This window comes from Typopeltis vanoorti, chromosome 20 (assembly GCF_054136105.1).
Source record: "Typopeltis vanoorti isolate ZY-2024b chromosome 20, IOZ_Tvanoo_1.0, whole genome shotgun sequence".
NCBI classification, from domain to species: domain Eukaryota; kingdom Metazoa; phylum Arthropoda; class Arachnida; order Uropygi; family Thelyphonidae; genus Typopeltis; species Typopeltis vanoorti.
In genome coordinates this window covers 1,058,323-1,079,088 of record NC_143568.1, presented here as the reverse complement: position 1 = coordinate 1,079,088, position 20,766 = coordinate 1,058,323, and the positions used below count along the sequence as shown (strand labels likewise).

At 35.9% G+C, this 20,766-nt stretch overlaps 1 protein-coding gene across 8 annotated transcripts in view; it reads left to right on the top strand.

Annotated features, from left to right (window-relative positions):
* Nucleotides 1-20,766, top strand: part of LOC150095188 (NHL repeat-containing protein 2) — a 239,799-nt gene that overhangs the window by 145,642 nt on the left and 73,391 nt on the right. For all 8 annotated transcript variants that reach the window (XM_090410046.1, XM_090410044.1, XM_090410041.1 and 5 more), the window contains exon 7: nt 2,040-2,265. In XM_090410046.1, coding sequence (XP_090266172.1) covers nt 2,040-2,265 — 226 coding nt within the window. The remainder of the gene's footprint in view (nt 1-2,039; nt 2,266-20,766) is intronic.

Sequence of the window (20,766 nt, the reverse complement as noted above, 5' to 3'; positions counted from 1 at the left end):
ATGCCGTTCAGTTTGCTGTGTCGAACAGTTGAAAATACAATATAAAGGCAAATTCTAAAAAAATTTTTCAGGCCTTGTTGTATAGTTTTTACAACAGCAGACCAAAATGAATTAATTGCCAATATTTTACATTCTTTTTTATATGCTTAACATATAACATTTTACATTTCATAAGTAGCTTCACAACTGTGCACTATCCAATCAAAATATTATGACCAGCCTTTTTTTCCCACAGTCAGTCATTCCACATCACCAGGTGGCAGTTGTATCACTGAAGTTCAGTATGCATGATACTGCAGATGCGTGACATACTGTTTATTCAAAGTTATCTGATAGACCAAAAAACATAGTGTGATTTGCAGGATACTGGTTGAAGGGTGGCAGTATCCAGAATCCATACTGTAGACTGTCCCCAGAGTGTGTAGTTTATATTCTTAGGTGCGGAATGCCAGATCAATGATATAGCTCATCAGTGCTCATGATGAATGTAGTTTGTCCTGTCTTGTGCAATTACATAGGTGAAAAACTATGGTATGGCTAACCATGGAATTTAACCAGAGGGCTGACGAGTGTTTTCCAGACTGTAGTTGAAATTTTTCTCTTTGGGCCTACAAAGTCGGCACTCAGTTTAGTTTCTCAAGCTTAGGTCTGATCTTCAATTACATCTGCAGTTTGCATCTGGGACATTATTGGACCTTAAAAGACTAAAAAATTTTGTATTTTCAGATGAATCTTGTTTTCAATTATGCCATGTGAATGGTAGGTGAAAATGTGGAGAAAGGAATCAATGTGGTGTCATATCCAGCAGAAACAGCTAAGACGTGGCAATGTTATGACATGGAGGATGTATTCCTTAGAATCTCTGAGAGCCTTGATACCCAGAGATTGTACCATGAATGCTGTAGAGTACTTACTTACTTTATCCATTCTGGCTGATAAGGTATGTTCCTTTATGTTGGCTGGAACACACTTGCACTCATATAGCACAGGTATGTTCTAGCAGGATAATATACCTTGCCACATTGCTGGTATCATTCCAGAGTGGTTCGCAAAACGCAACATTTGTTAGTAAAAACTTTGGTTTGTTATCATTGTTGCCAAATTTACTAGATCTGAATCTTTCGCTCCAAACACTCATAGATAAATGTTGTACCACACTGTTAGGATTAACTGTGTTAATCCTAACAGTGTGGTACAACATTTCAAGGTCTTATAATGTCATGCCATGCTGCATGGTGGCAGTTCTTTCAGTAAGAGGGGATCTATGAGCTAGTTAGGATATTGGTCATAATATTTTGATTGGACTGTGTATATGTCATCTGTGATAGTTGACTTATAAAACTAGTAACACATCATGTAAATTACTATAGTTTGATTTATTCGTATGGAGTTTCCTCCCTTTTTCTCCCCCATCCCTACTGGGGCGAGTTGAGCCCCCTCATGGGGGTTAAGTATTTATGGCTGTAGATCCGTGTGTGTGTTCACGGGGCCGGTTTGCCTGCTTGTGGGATGAAAAACGCCAGATAAACTGGCGGACAAAACCCTACTGCCTGCGCCCAGGACCGGCTAACTTTGGCTATGGCTGAGGAAGATCCTCAAATTCCTCACGTCTTTGATAGGAATCGAACCTGGGCCACTCCTTCCCCAGTCATGTGGTTGCGAAGCGCACAGCCACTAGGCTAACCGTGCAGACTATAGTTTGATAATAAAGAGAGATGAAATGTGAAAATAGGATTGAATGATTATAGCAGTACTGCAGGTAGTAATCATGCTATTTGTAATAATGGACTATTAGAGATTACTGCAATTCAAGGTGACTTAAATTGCAATACTCTTTAAAAGGAAAAACTTCTAGTTCAAATTAATGCATAGTGGAAGTTATATCAGTAGTCACTTTTAACAGTATTTACATTACACCACTTTCTTCCTCCTTTTAACACATTGTAAAAATTTACTGTAATAGAAAATATTTGTGACAAAAGTTATATCGGTTGGCATAATATATAATGGATGACTGGGAGGAATACTTTTCATTTCAGATTTTACAAGAAGGACTCTTATATAATATTTGCTGGCAGTGGATGTGAAGAAAATCGTAATAACACCTATTCTGAGCGTGCAGGGTTTGCTCAGCCATCCGGAATTTCTTTAGGACTAACAGAGAAGAGCCTATATATTGCAGATAGTGAAAGTTCTTCCATTCGTAAAATCTCTTTAACAGATGGATCGGTACAAAGTGTTGTTGGAGGAGATAAAAATCCTTCTGTAAATAATTTTTATTATTACATTACAAAAATTCAAGAAACTTTATCAGTAATTCTATTTCAAGGCTGCTTTAATTGACTTGTATATTCAAAGCTTGTTATAAGGAGGGATGGATCGTGCATAGGCACTGCAGAACTGCAGCACCCCCAATTTTTCTCAATATATAAATATATTTATTAATTTATTTATATTTGCTTGTAACATTTAATTTTATCATCAACAATCCTATACAATTCTCTTATTTTGTATAAAAAATAATAAATCCATCTTGTAGCACTTAGGAGGGTTTAGGACGCTAGCAGCACTGTGTTTACCACAGTGTCATATTGCTACACACGCAAGCATATGCACGTCATAGTGAGATGCGAGCTATTAGCGTAATGCGGCGGACAGTGCCGCATTACGCTAATAGCTCCACACAGTTCCACTGTTGTTTATATGGAGTTTGCGTCAATAGTAGAGTGTTCGTAGTGCTTACTGTGTTTACTCCATCTCTTTAAATATTTGGACATTACAATTAAAGATATAACATTTGTTATAGTTTTTATTTTAGAACATTATTAGGGTTATGATAATGGATTTTATATTTACGTAATTTTGAATAAACTGTATAATTTTATCAATATTTTACTAAATAATTTAAGGAAATTACAACGTCAACTAGGATATACATTAAAATAAATTTTAATATACTTCAATATTTCGGCAATGTCACATTGCCATTTTCAAGAAACTTAAGAACAAGACACGTGCATTCAGGACAACAAACAGTAAGTGAGGAAGAAGCAGGAAGCTATTATTTCTCCTAAAGTCCTGATGGTGCCCCCCCCCTAGCGGGCAATGTTGGTATTCTTGGGCAATTGGGCTGAAGGTCTTCTGATTTAGGTTTCCCAAATTTGAGGCAGTCTCATGCAGCCAAATTTGTAGAGGTTTGGATTGTTTCTTAGGGCTGAAGCTGATTCCATGAAAAGCCTTTCATATTTGTATTTACTACGGTATATTATCTTGGCTTTCTTCCACCGTATTCTATGGCAGTATCCAGCTCATGGTCAGCAAGACCAGAGTGGCTGTATTGGTGAAACTGGATGTAGTCCTTGTGTTCTGAAATTCTGATATTTGCTGTCCTGCCTGTTTGGCCAAAGTAGGAAAGCTTACAGCTGCAAGGGACCTGGTATACACCAGGTGGGTCTAGGAGGGGGGGGGAGGTTGGTCTTTAGTAGAGCGGATAAGGGATGCCAATTTGGAGAATGACTCAGTCCTTTGTTTCAGAAGCTGATGCATTTCGCTTAGAATTTGAGAAGTAGACGAAGAAAATTTGCAGTCTCTCTCCAATATAAACCTTTCTCCTTTGTAATGTGGATGAGAGAAGTTTATATTGGAAATGCTTATCTACAGAAATGTTCTCTTTCTTTAAACAAAAATCTACTTCAGGATATAAGTTATTTAGAGAATGTTTGACTGCATTGTTATGTGAATAAATGCATCTGAAATAAAACTTTCAGTGAACATGATAATTTTCGGCATTAAAGGCAAAAATCTTCTTCTGCAATATATATGTGAATAAACAAGAAGATCTTTGTTTGGTTTAAAAACAAGTAGGTTCTGGAAGGTTTTTTTGTTCAAAAGATAAAGAATCACCATAACAAGCCATGCATCCATTACCCAAGATAATTTACAGCAGTACAATAATATTGCCTCTGAAACCTGCACTCAGCATGTTTTCTCAGAGTTTGATACTTTTGTTGATTTAGTATTGCATACTTCAGCAGTGATTATATAAATATTTTAAATGCCAGACTGGTTAGCCGAGTAGTCAGCATATCTGCTCTCCATCCAAAAGGCTGCGGGTTCGAATCATGCTGTAGGCATGGGTGTTTGTGTTTGTCAGTGAAAATAATAGTGGTGGTGGTGATAGGCAGTAGATGGCGGTGGTGTAGATGATGATGATGGTAGTTGCGGTTCGTTGTAGTTGGTGGATTGAGTGTGGAGACAGAGTTGTAGAGTAGGTGCCCTTCCTCGATAAGTCCTTGGACTCCCTGGAGGTGTTACATAATAATAATATTTTTGCCGGTCTGGCTGTCTGAGTGGTAAGCATATCCGCTCTCCAGCCAAAAGGCTGCGGGTTCAAATCCCGTCGTGGGCATGGATGTTTGTGATTGACTGTGAAAATACTAGTGGTGGTGGTCATCGGTTGATGGCATTGGTATAGACGATGAAGGTAGTTGCGAAGTTGGTGGAGATGGAGAGTTGTGGTGTAGGTGCCCTCCCTCCTTCGATGAGTCTTTGGACTCCCTGGAGGTATAATAATAAATGTGAATAAACAGATGATCTTTGTTTGGTTTAATAACAAGTAGGTTCTGGAAGGTTTGACTTTTTTTTTTGCATTTGTGTGTATGTATGTGTGTAATATACTTTCATTTTATTATAGTGAATGAGTATGTTATAAGAGTTTGCTGAATGGCATTTGGGTGTAATGGTTTTGTGCAATACATATATATAGTCGTGTGTGTATACAGTAAAACCCCAATTTTATGTTCCCGCAATTTACGTTTTCCTGCCGTTTAAGTCATTTTTCGTTGGTCCCGTCTTAAGGCCTATTCTTACGAAATATTGTTTTCCTGCCATTAACAACTTGATGTGGACGTTATTTCCCATGATTTGCGTTTTTTTTCTCGGGTGGCGATACTGATTTTCGAATTGATTTCTGCGGAAATATGCGCATTTCTGTTCCCAAATAGCATTGCTTTCGGCTGTAGTTTCGTTTCTGCCAACATGGTTACTTGCATGCTTGCAGCAGTAATGTAGTGATGAGCGATACCGTGATTTTTCAATCACGGTACGAATTGATATTGCAGAATTTCTGCAACGTAATTTAGCATGTGATAGTTGCTTTCAAGTTGTGGTGGTAGATGATCCATGTTAGTGGATCATCCATGATGGAGAAAAATTACAGAAAATGTATTTCGGTAGAAGAAAAGATGGCAATTCTGCGATGTGTAGATTGGCATGCCGGAACATGTGTGCGTTTAGCAAAAGATCTTGGACTCTCCGTGTCCACTTTGAACACCATCATCATCATCAAATTCCTGACATGTACCCTCAAGGGGTGTACAGGATATGATAGTACTACATGAAAAAAATTACATCATTATTAATTTCCTATCTACAATTTTCCTCCAAATCAGTCTGTTACTTGTCAAGACTCCAACATTATCAGATCTTATATTTCTATCGTCTAAAGCACTTTGTACCATATCAATCCACCTATATCTTGGTCTTCCTCTGGATCGTTTTGCTGCCAACCTGGCAGAGAACACTTGTTTTGCTAATCTTTCCTCGCCCATTCTGTTTAAGTGACCATACCACCTGAGATAAGCTCTGCTAACACATTCCTGGATGCCGACAATGTCAAGTTCTTTCCTAATATCCTCGTTTTTAATATGATATTGCCATTGATGCCATCTGTTCATGCCTATAATCTTTCTCAGGACTCTCATATCTGTGGTCTCTATTCTTTGGTCAAGTGTTTTACTTCTGACCCAGCTCTCAGATCCATAAGTTAAAACTGGTTTGAACACTGTCTTGTATACAGCTAATTTAGTGTTCCGACTAATTTCTCTCTTATTCCATATGAATTTATTCAATTGACTTCCCACCATACCAGCTTTGCTGATTCTGTTGTCTATTTCTATATTTAATTTACCATCTTCAGTAAAAATCGTGCCTAAATAGCTGAAATGTTTTACTTGTTCCACAGGTTCTCCATTCACAACACAGTTGACATTTTCAATGATTCTGCCTATTTTCATTGGCTTTGTCTTTTTATTGCTGACCTTCATACCATATCTATTACAACAGCTATTCAATTTAGTCAGAGAATCTTGCAGACTTGTAGCAGATTTATTTAGAAGTATAACATCGTCTGCATAAAGCAACGAGCTGACATTAACATCTCCAATTTTGATATCAGGTTTAATACCACTTTCCTTCATAATGTGATCCATATAGATAATGAATAACAGAGGGGATAATGTACATCCTTGTCTCACACCAGATTGAACATTAAACCATCTTCCTGTACTTCCTTCAGTTCTAACTGCTGACTTACAACTCAAATAAAGACTAAGTATTGCTTGATATAATGCCCCATTGACACCATATAACTGCAGCGTATTGAATAGCTTCTCTCTTGGCACCTTGTCATATACCTTTTCCAAATCGACAAAACTTAAATGCAGATCTTTGTTATATTCCCATGCTTTCTTGACTATTTGTCGTAAAGTGAAGATCTGATCTTGACAGCCTCTATTTGGCCTGAATCCAGCTTGTTCTTCACCAAGCTTTTCTTCCACAATTCTTCTCAACCGTTTCTCAAGTATACTTGCATAGATCTTGCCAGGAACACTCAGTAGGGAAATACCTCTGTAATTCTCACATTCAGTTTTATTTCCCTTTTTATATATGGGTACTATGAGAGCTCTACTCCAATCATCGGGAATTCGTCCCTCTGTCCAGGCTTTCTGAACTATGCAGTGCAGCCACTGTAAGACTCTTATATCACCATACTTCAGCATTTCTGGTTGAATATCATCTACTCCTGCTGCCTTTCCACATTTCAAGCCTTTGATGGCTTTTTCTACTTCAAGTATGGATATGTATTCCTGACTGCATGCCTGGTCAGTGTTTTTTACCACTGTGCTGTCATCACTGCTTGTTTCATTTAGCAGTTTTTCAAAGTAATTACTCCATACTTCAAGGATATCTTTTTCTCCTTTTCCATATGCCTTTTCCAAATTTCATGTCACCTTTATCATCTCTAATTCCTTTTACAGCACTCTTTCCTCCATTCTTAAGCTTCTTCAACAACCTCCAGAATATTTTGCCACCTTCTTGATATTTATTTTCTATATTCTTGCCAAAGTCCTTCCATGACTTTTGTTTAGCTAGTTTTACACAGTGTTTAGCATTCTTGCATTTGTCTCTATATTCTCTAAGAGCGCAAGCTGACTTATTTGACAGGAACTTTTGATATGCTTTCTTCTTTTCCTTCACTGCCTCTTTAATTTCCTGTGTACACCAGGGAGTTCTGATTTTTTTATCCTTACAGACAACCTCACCACATGCCTCTCTGGCAGAATCAATCAATGTTTTCTTCAGAGTTTACCACTGAATCTCCAAGGTTTGATTCCTGTTCTCAAACTCTTTCATTTTTTCTTCAATAATCTTTGTGTATTTTAGTCTACAGTTCACATCTGAGAGCTGCTCAACTTTTATTCGCTTTAAAACTTTCTTACATGTTATTCTTTTCAATATTAAATTCAATTTTATCCTGATCAAGACTAAATAGTGATCACTTCCAATTTCAAATCCTCTGTACACTCTGGTGTCCTGCACCAGGGAGAAAACATCACTATCAACAATAACATAGTCAATGAGACTTCTCTTATTTCTTGCTCTTCTCTCCATGTGAATTTGTGCACATTTTCATGTTGTAACATGGTGTTAGTAATAACCAGTCCATGTCCTGAGCAGAAATCCAACAGATATTTGCCATTATTATTAGCTTTGCTCTTTTCTCCAAATTTTCCCAAAATATTTTTGTATGTCTCACAATCATTTCCTACTCTGCTATTTAGATCCCCAACAAGGACCAACTTTTCATTTTTCATTTTGTCTGTTGCTTTTTCTATAGCCTCAAAAAACTCCTCCACTTCTACCTTAGTAGAACCTTCTGTGGGACCATAGGCACAAATAAGTCTCATTGTCCAGTTCCCCATTCTCATATTTTCCCACATTACTCTACTTGAGACTGACTGCCATTCAAGAAGATTAGCCTCGTATTTTGTCATTTATTTATTTTTTTTCCCACTAGAGGGCAGGCTAAGAAAAAAGATTAGTTAACAACATAGATGTAGTTTACTTGTATAGAGTGCAACAGCATGTAACTTGTTCTTATACACATGTATTCTTCTGAAGATGACCTCAATACACGGGTCGAAACGTAAAGTTATTATTTTATTATTAATCAGTAAAATAATCTTTTCAACACGTGTGTTTTGTGTCTCTAAATTCATAAATATGAATGCTGATCACCGTGTAACCTTAAAAGAAAGAGAAAAAAAATAACTGTTAAGGTTCAAGCCTTGATGAGTTTAAAAAAAGAACTCTAACTGTATTATTAGGCATACGTGTGCGTTTAAGATCTCGAGCACACCAATATTGGATAGCAGAACAGTGACAATCTGACAAGTTGTAGCTAGGTTACTGTTGATATGTAATGAGTTAAGGATTATTTCTTTTGCTGAAAAAGAGAGCCAAAAGGCTTCACTTCTTTTAATTCTATTATTTTCCTTTCTATTTCATCGTAACAACGATGAATATTATTGATTCTATTATTTGTCTCTTTGATGTTCCTCGATGCGAAGTTCAATTGATTTTTCCGTCTGGCCAAAGTATGGTTTGGTATGCTTGAACCTTAACAATTATTTGTTAAGCGCTTTTTTATACTGGTCAGAGCCAGTTCCTGTACTGTTATCTTGCTGGTTATTTCGGTTTCTTGCACCTTAAGAAGTCTGTGAAAGACTAGTCGTGTGAATAAAATCTGCTTTTATTTTTTAATTCTTGGTGTTCTAGTCATTAAAGACTAAATAACATGTACTCAAACCGAGTAAATCAATTTATAAACATTTCTAGTCCTTATGACGAGGCAATTTACTGTAACATCAGAAATTACCAGAAGACCCTAAAGAGAATTGGATTGCATATCAACAGATTAATTTTCTTGAAACGCTGCAAATTCCATATGGTTTTCCCAAATTTTATCTCTCTCAAGGAGAACATCAGAACGGAATGGGCAAGCAGGATTTACCAAAGAGCAAAATTAGAGATCCTCACCAAGAGAATTTTTGACACCAAGTGTACCTTGACCTTTCTATTTGCTAAAAAAAAAGTGTACTTTTTAACAACATTGAACATTCGCTTGATAGTGTCACATGGAATCATATTAAAGAGGTAAGTGAATCTTTTGCTTCCAAGATTCAAAATGAAAACAAACTGAAATTAATTAAAAAATTAAATTTTCTCAAACAAAAACAAGAGAACTCTTTAATTTCCAAACCACACCTTTTTCAAGACAAGGTTATCAACAAATCTAATCACAACCTCTCACCTGCTGAAAAGAACATTCTCTCCAGAAGCCTCGATTTCGTTTTGTCGCCAAGATCTATTCCAAAAGATTTATTACTTACCAAGATTGAGAAGGTGGCTTCTTTCTTTCCTACCCAAGACGCGAACTTTGTATTGAATCCATTTTCACTATTAACAGTGCTAAACCTCCTGCAGACAACATCACCTATTAAACATCTTCAGAATAATAATGACATTATAATTCTTCTGGCAGTTGCTCTCAACACAGCAGATTATCACAATAAAATACTAGATTTGTTATAAACTGACACTTATTCTATCCTAGAAAGAGATCCTACGAGAACTTCATAACTGCACCAATAATCTCTTGAGAACTACAATGGAATTGCTCAGAAATGTACATCTTTCCCTCTGTTCTCTCCATCCACTGATCCCTCCTCTATATGGATTACCTAAAGTCCATAAGGAGAATATCCCTTTACGTCCTATAGTTGAAGGTATTGATTCTCTGACGTGCAACAACCTTTCTAAATATCTTGCCACTTCTCTGAAATGTTTTTTCTCTGGCAAATCTTTATTCTTTATCAAAAACTCAACGGATTTTGTCTCCAGCCTTAAGGATATCACCATCAAAGACACAGAAATCATGGCCAGTTTCAACATAATTTCCTTATTTACAAATGTTCCTACAGAGGAAGTTCTGTCACTATTAAAAGACAAAGAATCTAAGAAGATCTTAGCCTTATTGGCACACTGTGTTAATTCTGGATACTTCATATTTAAGAACACAATCTACAAACAAAATTCGGGGCTAGGTATGGGGAAACCCTTTATATCCAGTTCTTACTAATATCTACCTGGAAGATTTGGAAGAAAAGGCTATCTCATCCTTCCCTTTAAAACCAAAGATTTGGAAATGTTACATTGACGACATCTTTTTAATATGGGAACAAGTCCTTGAATCCCTCCAGAACTTCCAAGACCACCTGAATAATATACATCCTCATCCTAACATAAAGTTTACAGCTGAATTGGAAGTCAATGGTTCTCTGTCATTTCTGGATGTTAAACTGACCCGTTTCAGCAGGTAAATGCAAGATTTCTATTTACAGAAAATCTACCCATACGGACAGGTATGTTCACTCTCACTCCAACCACTATCCTCCACAGAAATTCAGGATTATTTCTGCACTCAGACATCAGGCTCGATTGCTTCTTTTTAACGAAGAAGAACTTAACTATGAACTTAATCTCCTTCTAAATGCATTTCAACTAAATGGCTACTCAATGAAGACTATCATTGAGTAGCCATCACCTATTGAACTCCTGTTCAATTCTCTCCCCCATTACAATGAAGATACTACAATTTTTAAAGGGAACATTTCTATTCCTTACATCAGCTCTGTCACACCAAAATTGGCGAAGATTCAGAAAATATAACAACATATGGACTTTCTTCACGATACTACCAAAACTATGTTCCCTTTTAAGTCGGCCGAAGACTAGACATAACAACCTCAAATACCCTGGCATCTACCAGATTTTCTGCAACTGCGGTAAACCATACTTTGGCCAGATGGAAAAATCAATTGAACTTCGCATCGAGGAACATCAAAGAGACATAAATTACAAGAGGACACAAGCCAATGCTTTATCTAGCCATGTTTTGTTTTCCGTAAATTCCAACAAAGAAGGGCTCACACATCCAGTTCTCTGGGAAAAGTCAAATAACATTCATCGTTGTTACGATGAAATAGAAAGGAAAATAATAGAATCAAAAGAAATGAAGCCTTTTGGCTCTCTTTTTCAGCAAAAGAAATAATCCTTAAAAAGGGCTTGCACATCCAGTTCTCTGGGAAAAGTCAAATAACATTCATCGTCGTTACAATGAAATAGAAAGGAAAATAACAGAATCAAAAGAAATAATCCTTAACCCTATACATATCAACAGTAACCTTAGTTTTTACTTTTCAGATTGTCACTGTTCTGCTATCCAATATTGGCGTGCTTGAGATCTTAAAAGCATGCATATACCTAATAATACAGTTAGATAGAGTTCTCTTTTAAACTCATCAAAGCTTGACCTTTAGTTATTTGCTAATGCTTTTTATACTGTTCAGAGCCAGTTCCTGTACAGTTATCTTGCTGGGTATTTTTATGTTTTTTGCACCTGAAGAAATCTGTGAAAGATGAAACTTGTCGTGCGAATAAAATCTGCTTTTAGTTTTTAATTCACGGTGTTCTAGTCATTAAATGCTAAATAGCATATATATATATATATATATATATATATATATATATATAAAATCCCATCGTATATTAGCATAATCTGCTTTGTGCATTGTCAGAGGCTCTACTAACCATATCCAAAAAGTGTAGTTGAGGACAGTACAATGAAAAGTTAACAGCTTCATATAACATATGCCAGAATCTGGATGAATTTTCCATGGCTCAGCCGGTTTTCACATGTAAGGTCGAATGAGTGAACAGGCAGCTGCAGTTATTCATCAGCAGTACGATTTCTTTTTGCAGCAAATTTGATTTTTGTAGTGTGTAGATTAAATTCTGAAGAACTCATACTATTTGCACTAATGTTCCTCCTTTGACATCTGATTGTAGTCTGGTTGAGGAATGATATTTATCAAGGATTCTCTGAATGATGGCATGGTCATATTCATTAGAAATTATAGTTGACAAATTATAGTTTACAGGTTGACTTTTATTTTGTGTACTTCCTTCAGCAAAAGGGAGTCAATAGAACAGATAGATAGAGCCTGGTTCTTCAGAATTTTGATAATGCCTATACTCTGTAATGGATAATGATTTGAAGGTGACTAGATGGTTTCAGCAAATTCTGTGACTAATCACAGAATTTGCTTGAACAACTAGGATTTCAGGTTGATTTAAATTCCATCTTTTTTTTCCTGGAAGCATGATAGTTTACCATCTGAATTTCAATTGCTCAGACTGCATACCTATATCCAAGTTCTGGGAAATAATCATTATTTATTTATTATTATTTTTTTAAGGATGTATATATAGTCATATACATCCTTAAAAAAATTCATGACTTATTTTTCACAGTATTAACAACACCACACACTTTTTTTACAAAGATATTTTATTAACGCTTATATTTCGCTGATTTTCAACTCAGCATCATCAGACCACAACACACTTGTACACGTGACAGTGAGTGAATGAAACACTATAATTGCAAAAGACAAAATCTAAAGTCCTATTTTTGGTACCCTCTAATGGAGGAAAAAAAAACCCTATGCAGGAGTTTTTCTTAGGATAACCGTCTCCCAAATTTTTGGCAAATTAATGCAACCATATTTGTTAAGGTTGGGAGAATTCTTCAAAGCCATTGCTGACTCAAAAAATAACCTTTCAGATCTATAACGACTCCTAAATAGCACATTCGTATTCCTCCATCTAATCCTGTGTGAAGGAGTGTCCAAAACGTGGTCTGCCAGTCCTGACTTGCCATAGTAATAGTAGCGAATGTATCTTATGTTCTTCCAGGCGGATGGTCACTGATCTTCCTGTTTGCCCATAATAGGCCAAGTCACAGTCACAAGGAACTTCATACACTCCTGGGTGTGTTGAAGGGTGAAGTTTATCCTTAGGCGAGCAGATCAGAGTTGCCAGCTTGACAAGAGGTTTGAAAGTGGTGCAAAGGCCATGTTTCAACAAAACTTTGGCTATCTTCTCCGATGTGCCTCTGATATATGAAATGGAAATGGTCATGTTGTATTCTTGTGTATTAGGATAGGGCAGAGTAATGGGCCTATGTAGTATTTTATCTATTTTGTAGGGGATTGTAGCCTTTGGCTAAGAATGTATGGCGCAAATATTGGAGTTCTGTGGTCAGACCTGTATCGTTAGAACAAATGGCTCTGGCTCTAAGTGTTTTTAAAATGCCGTACTGTTGGACTGGATGATGATGTGATTGTTTATGTAGGTATCTTCCTGTGTGTGTAGGCTTTCTGTAAATAGAAAAATATAGTGATCCATCTGAAAGGTGGGTGACTAATGTGTCAAGAAATGGTAAACAGTTATTTGATTCTTTTTCTGCTGTGAAGTGGATTTTGGGGTGTTGGCTGTTTAGGTAGGAGACAAACGCATCCAAAGTGTCTTGTCCATGGGACCAGATGGCAAACACATCATCTACATAGCGTAACTACACTTGTGACTTGTATGTAGCTGTGGTAAGTACTTTGTTTTCAAAGTGTTCCATGTAAAAATTTGCTAATGGGGAGAGAGGGGGGGGAACCCATAGCAGTACCGTTAATCTGTTTGTAGAATTTTCCTCCCCACGTAAAGTAACCTGTATTCATGGTAAATTTAAATAATTCAAAAATATCAGGGGGAAATTTAGACTTAATTAAATCAAGAGTGTCTAAAAGTGGTACATTGGTAAATAAGGAGGTGACATCCTTATTTACCAATGTTGTTTTTCAATGTTATCTGCGAATAGTATATGTGTATACTCTCTCTAATGATGTCTTGAAACAAAGTATTAGAGGCTGCAGATCTTTTTAGCTTATGTTGATTATTATTCATTTTACAAATAAGTCCACACCATTATTGGACCATCATGTTATACTGGAAAAAATATAGCAAGTTGTACAATTTTGGCATAATAAAAGAGGTAATACACTTTGTCCATTGCACAGAAGAACATTAGTTTCATTACATCTGAATGTGAACTTTATACGTGACAAGAACAAATTGAAAAAAATCAAATGTCTTCAATCAGAATCCAGGACTTCTTTAAAATGAAAAACAGGTGAAAATCTGATAACCTCTGTTTGGCCAGAACTCAGCTTGTTATTCTCCAAGATAACTTTTTCTAGCACTTTTTTTCAAGTATGAATACATAAATCTTAATCTTACCTGGAATTGTGGGGTATCTCTGTATTAAAACAGGTGCTATTTTGAAATTAGTGTAATTATAATTTTATATAACCAGTGAAGTGCAAGTCTCCAGGATTCTCTAACTAAATTGAATAACAGCTGTAACAAATTTGGCATGAAAATCAGCAACAAAAAGGCCAAAACTATGAAAATAGTCAGGAACATAGATAACTTCAGCTGCATATTCAGAATGCAGCTATAGAACAAAAAAAATATTTTAGCTATTTAGGCACAGTTTTTAGTGAAGATGGCAAGTTAATGGAAATAGACAACAGAATAAGCAAAGCTGGTATTATGGGTAGCCAGCTGAATAAAATTAGGCAAAACACTACACTAGCAGTATACAAGACAATGTTCAAACCTGTTTTAAGTTATGGATCTGAGAGTTGGGTTAGAAATAAAGCACTTGATCAAAGACTAGAGACCACAGATATAAGGGGTCTGAGAAAAATTAGGGAAGTTGCACTGCTGTATTTCCAAGCAAAGTTGGGACAATCCATGAAGAGTAGAGAAGGTATTGTGGCCTTACAAGAAGACTTGAATAAATTGAGTGATTGGGAATGGGGATGTGAGTTCAATGTTGCAAAATGTAAGGTTTTAAAATTTGGGAAACAAAGATGGGATGCAGAATTTATGCTTGGTGAGGAAATATTGTCGGAGGTGGAGGACATAAGAGATCTGGGGTTCATAGTGGATAAGGATCTGAAATTTAAGGGACACATAGTCAAAATCGTGAAGACAACACAAAAGCTTCTGGGAATTATGCAGAGGACACTGACTTGTAGAAGTAGGGAGATTCTTGTTCCATTGTATAAGGCTTCGTCCTTCTGAAAACCAGGTGACCAAATCTGGGCACAATAGTCCATGTTTGGCCTAACATGGACTATTGTGCCCAGATTTGGTCACCTGGTTTTCAGAAGGACGAAGAGATTTGGTTAGAAAGATTTGGAAGAGAAGGACGAAGAGATAGTTAGAAACTACCTTAGTCAGTCATCAGAGGTGACTGACTAAGGTAGTTTCTAACCTCTGGGATGTTGAGTATGAGGAAAGATTGAGAAGATGCAACTTGCAGAGTCTGGTGGACAGGAGGAAGAGGGGAGATATGATAGAGACCTACAAGTTAGTAAGGGGTTGTTATAGGATCAGTGCTGAGATTCTACAGAAAATAGTGGGAGATCAAGAGGATGACCTCTGGAAACTTTATACAGTTTCCAGAGGTCATCCCTGGAAACTGTATAAAGAGGATGTGAGTAGGGGAGAGAAGCAGGTTTTTTCCATGCAGAATTGTAAATGATTGAAATGCATTGCCTGAGAGTGTGGTGTCTGCAGAAAATTTGAGTGTGTTTAAAGCACAATATGATGAGCTGTGTGTATGATAAGGGGACCTCCCAGATGAGTCTTTGACTCCATGAGGTCTTTGGTAGTAATAATAATAAATGGTCGTTGCTAAGTTTTGGCTGTTCAGAAAGAAGAAAAGAAACACGGAGAAAAATCGAGGAGTTTCTGTGTTTTCAATATATGAAGACTGAGCAGAAATTAGTAGAATATTTAGAAATGGAAGGCTGAGAGAGGATATCCTTAAAAGAAGAGAAGTGTAAAATTGTTAGTAGCCATTAATCCTTATAAAATTTATTCTGTTAATAATGAAAGTAACTTTATTGCTCTTCAATTTATATAGCAATGACCCCTGTAAAGTTTGTGTTACTTTATTTGGGATTCTCAATCTATAAAGGTGATATGAAGCTTCTGATACATTTTAATTGTTTCTTTAATGAAGGTTGCTGAGACTTTAATATAAAAAGTAAATTTATTCTAAAGTGAAGAAACTGTTGATATGGTTTTAAGTAATTTATTCAGTGAATTTGCTGTTATTTTTATATGGAAAGTGAAGTTGCTTTGGAGAAGGCCAAGATATGCTTTTCTTCAGTGTCCTGTGATTTAAAATGCAAGAAGAATTTGACTGACTTTGTTGCTGTCATATAGAGAGCAGTTTTTTTTTTTTTTTTTTTTTTTGTGTGTAATGTGAATTCAAGAAAGAATAAGAGTTCTGTGAGAGACAAGAAACTAAAATTCAAAAGTTTTATCCATAAAGGATGATAACTATGATAACTTCATCTTATGTGATTGAAAGTGGCAGTGTAGAAGTGATTTATTGCTGTATCTTGCTGTGATCTTGAATACATTGGTGTTTGTGTAGTTAAGTCATATTGATTTATGCTGTGTATATATATATATTAGTGTCTTTTTCTAAATTAAAGAAATCGGTTATAAGGTTTATGAAGACTCAATTTCTGAATGAGCTTATAATTATTTGGTCAATTTAGAGGGTGCTTAAGGGTCAAAGCTATATAACTGAGAGGAGACTTCCACATAGCCTTTAAAGGAATGTGAAGAACCGATCAGGGCTCCTGACCTGAAGTCCAATCCTCACTTTCTTGTAGTGCACCCTGTTAGATATCTACCTGGATACTGAATGAATGAGGATGGGCTGGCAATTTCAGATTTAGCCAACCAAATTGTATTCTTATTCGCTTAAACCAAAATAAAAAATGATGGTACAACAGACAGAATTTCATGCTGGCTGGGGCATCACCCAGTTAAACAAGGCCACCGTTGTTTTCACCAGGGAACCAGGGCAAACAGCAAAAAGTCAGTTACTGGAACAAATCCTAAAACGCACCACAACTCAACATCACAAGAGTTCAAGATTGGTACTACCAACATAACAAGCCTAAATGGAAAAGAAATGGAGCTAGCTGAGGAATTGGATAAGTACCAGATCAACATAATAGGAGTGACTGAAACAAAAAAGGCAAAACCTAGTGAGATCTTTCTGAGCAATAAATACAAAATGTTATATTCAGGTAATGACAATCAAGGAAAAGAAGGAGTAGCCATAGTATTCAACACTAAATATAAAGCTAAGCTTTTTGAATGGCAAGCAGTCTCAAGTAGAGTGATATGGGCAAATATGAGAATGGGGAACTGGACAATGAGACCTATTTATGCCTATGGTCCCACAGAAGGTTCTACTAAGGTAGAAGTGGAGAAATTTTTTGAGGCTTTAGAGAAAGCAGCTGACACAATAAAAAGGAAAAGTTGGTCCTTGTTTGAGGATCTAAATAGCAGAGTAGGAAATGATTGTCAGACATACAAAAATATTTTAGGAAAATTTTGAGAAAAGAGCAAAGCTAATAATAATGGCAAATACCTGTTGGAGTTCTGCTCAGAACATGGACTGGTTATTACTAACACCATGTTACAACATGAAAATGTGCACAAATTCACATGGAGAGAAGAGCAAGAAATAAGAGAAGTCTCATTGACTATGTTATTGTTGATAGTGATGTTTTCTCCCTGATACGGGACACCAGAGTGTACAGAGAATTTCAAATTTGAAGTGATCACTATTTAGTCTTGAGCAGGATAAAATTGAATTTCATATTGAAAAGAATAACATGTAAGAAAGTTTTAAAGTGAATAAAAGTTGAGCAGCTCTCAGATGTGAACTGTAGACTAAAATACACAAAGATTATTGAAGAAAAAATGAAAGAGTTTGAGAACAGCAACCCAACCCTGGAGATTCAGTGGCAAGCCTTGAAGAAAACACTGATTGATTCAGCCAGAGTTGAAAAGGATTGTGAAAGAAAAGCTTGTTGAAGAAAAATGCTGGATTCACGCCAAATAGAGGCTGTCAGGATATTTCAAATTTTTACTTTATGACAAATAGTAGAGAAATCATGGGAATATAACAAAGATCTGTATTTAAGCTTTGTAGATCTGTAAAAGGCATATGACAAGGTTCCAAGAGAGAAGCTATTCGAAACACTACAGCTATATGGTATCAATGGGGCATTATATCAAGCAACACTTAGTCTTTATTTGAGTTGTAAATCAGCAGTTAGAATTGATGGAAATTCAGGAAGGTGGTTTAATATTAAAGCTGGTGTGAGACAAGGATGTACATTATCCCCTCTGTTATTCATTATCTATATGGATCACATTATGAAGGAAAGTTGGATTAAACCTGATATCAAAATTGGAGATGTTAATGTCAGCTCTTTGCTTTATGTGGATGATGTTATACTTCTAAATAAATCCGCTACAAGTCTGCAAGATCCCTTGACTAAAGTGAATAACTGTTGTAATTGATATGGTATGAAGGTCAGCATTAAAAAGACAAAGACAATGAAAATAGTCAGAAACATTGAAATTATCAACTGCATTATGAATGGATAACCTATAGAACAAGTAAAACATTTCAGCTGCTTAAGCATGATTTTTAGTGAAGATGGTAAATTAAATATGGAAATAGACAACAGAATCAACAAAGCTGGTAAGGTAGGAAGTCAACTGAATAAATTTATATGGAATTAGAAAGAAATTAGTTGGAATACTAAATTAGCTATATACAAGACAGTGTTCAAACCAATTTTAACTTATGGATCTGAGAGCGGGTTTAGAAGTAAAATACTTGACCAAAGACTAGACCCCAGATATGCCCCTAATCTGAGAAAGATTAGGGGCATGAACAGATGTCACCAATGGCAATATCATATTAAAAACAGGATATTAGGAAAGGACTTGACATTGTCAGCATCCAGGAATGCGTTAGCAGAGCTAATCTCAGATGGTATGGTCACTTAAATAGAATGGGAGAGGAAAGATTAGCAAAGCCAGTGTTCTCTGCAGGTTGGTAGTAAAAAGACCCAGAGGAAGACCAAGATATAGGTGGATTGATACAGTAAAATATGCCTTAGAAGATAGAAATATAAGATCTGATAATATTGGAGTTTTGACAGGTAACAGACTGATTTGGAGGAAAACTGTAGATAAAAAGTTAGTAATAATGTAATTTTTCATGTAGTACTATCATATCCTGTACATCCCTTGAGGATATATATCAGGAATTTGATGGTCAGTTTAGAAAATGTTTACGTGATATTCTTAGATACGGATCTGTGTACAAGGTTAATTTGTAGTTTAGTGTTTCAGGTGTTTTCTTTTTATTTTGAAGGTTAGCGTTAATTCACTCAGAATAGAGGGTGCAATTTACTCTTCTTCCATCTTTCATGAATCTAGGCCATGTAGCTTGTTTTTTGTGTCAACTCCAGTATTTCATCAGTCTTCCTCTGTTTTTTTTGATCCTTTGGTTTGTAGTTCATCATCTTCCTAGTTACTCTATCAGATATCATTCTGTATGCTCTTTCCATTTGGTTCTGTATTTTTCTGTTGCTTCAATTATTGATGTTTGGTTTAGTTCTTTCAGTATGTCTAGCCTTGTATAACTTGACCTGATTTTCTTTTGTCGTGATTCTTTTCTTATCTCTTTCTCTTATTGTCCATTCTTCACTTCCATATAATGATGTTCGTTTTGACAAAATATTATACATTCTTAGTCTGCTTTTTTTTTTTGGTGACTATTGCTGACCTTAATCCCTGGAAACTGTATAAAGAGGGTGTGAGTAGGGGAGTGAGAGGCTGGTTTTTTTCGTGCAGAGTTGTAAATGATTGGAATGCCTTGCCTGAGAGTGTGGTGTCTGCAAGAAGTTTGAGTGTGTTTAAGACACGGTATGATGAGGTGTGTGTGATAAAAGGACCTCCCAGATGAGTCTTTGACTCCATGAGGTCTTGGATAATAATAATAATGTTTTGTTTATTATTCAATATAATGTGGAGAATTTGTTAATTTTGCTAGAAATTAAGAGTTTGCTAATGATGCAGTTAGTAAATTTACTAATGGCACAATTAACAATTTACTAAAGATTTTTTATTAGTAGTTATTTTGAAACTTATAACTATAGCAGAAGACAAAAAGGAAAAGTTTTCCCTTTTTGGACACCTGAACATCAGAGTAGGAAATGATTACCATACATACAAGGATGTTTTTAGAAAATTTGGAGAAAAAAACAAAGCTAATAATAATAAGAACTACTTGCTGGATTTCTGTTCAGGACATGGAGTAGTCATTACCAACTCAATGTTCTAACATAAAGAAGTGCACAAATTCATTAAGGTTTGGTTTTTGTTTTCAAACTCTTTCATTTTTTATGAACAATATTTGTATATTTGAATCTAGCAGTATCTTCATATTGCTTCAGGACATAAGAGGATTTGAAATTGGAAGTGATTGCCATTCATTTTGAGCAGGATAAAGTTGAATATTATATTGAAAAGAAGAGCATGTAAGAAAGTTTTAAAACAAATCAAAATTGTGAGCAGCTCAGATGTGAACTGTAGATTCAAATATACAAATATTGTTCATAAAAAATGAAAGAGTTTGAAAACAAAAACCAAACCTTAGAGATTCAGTTTGCATAGCCTGAAGAAAATTGATTGATTCAGCCAGAGATTCATGTGATGAGGTTGTCTGCAGGACAGAAAAATCAGAATTCCCTGGTGGACTCAAGAAGTTAAAAGGACTGTCAAGGA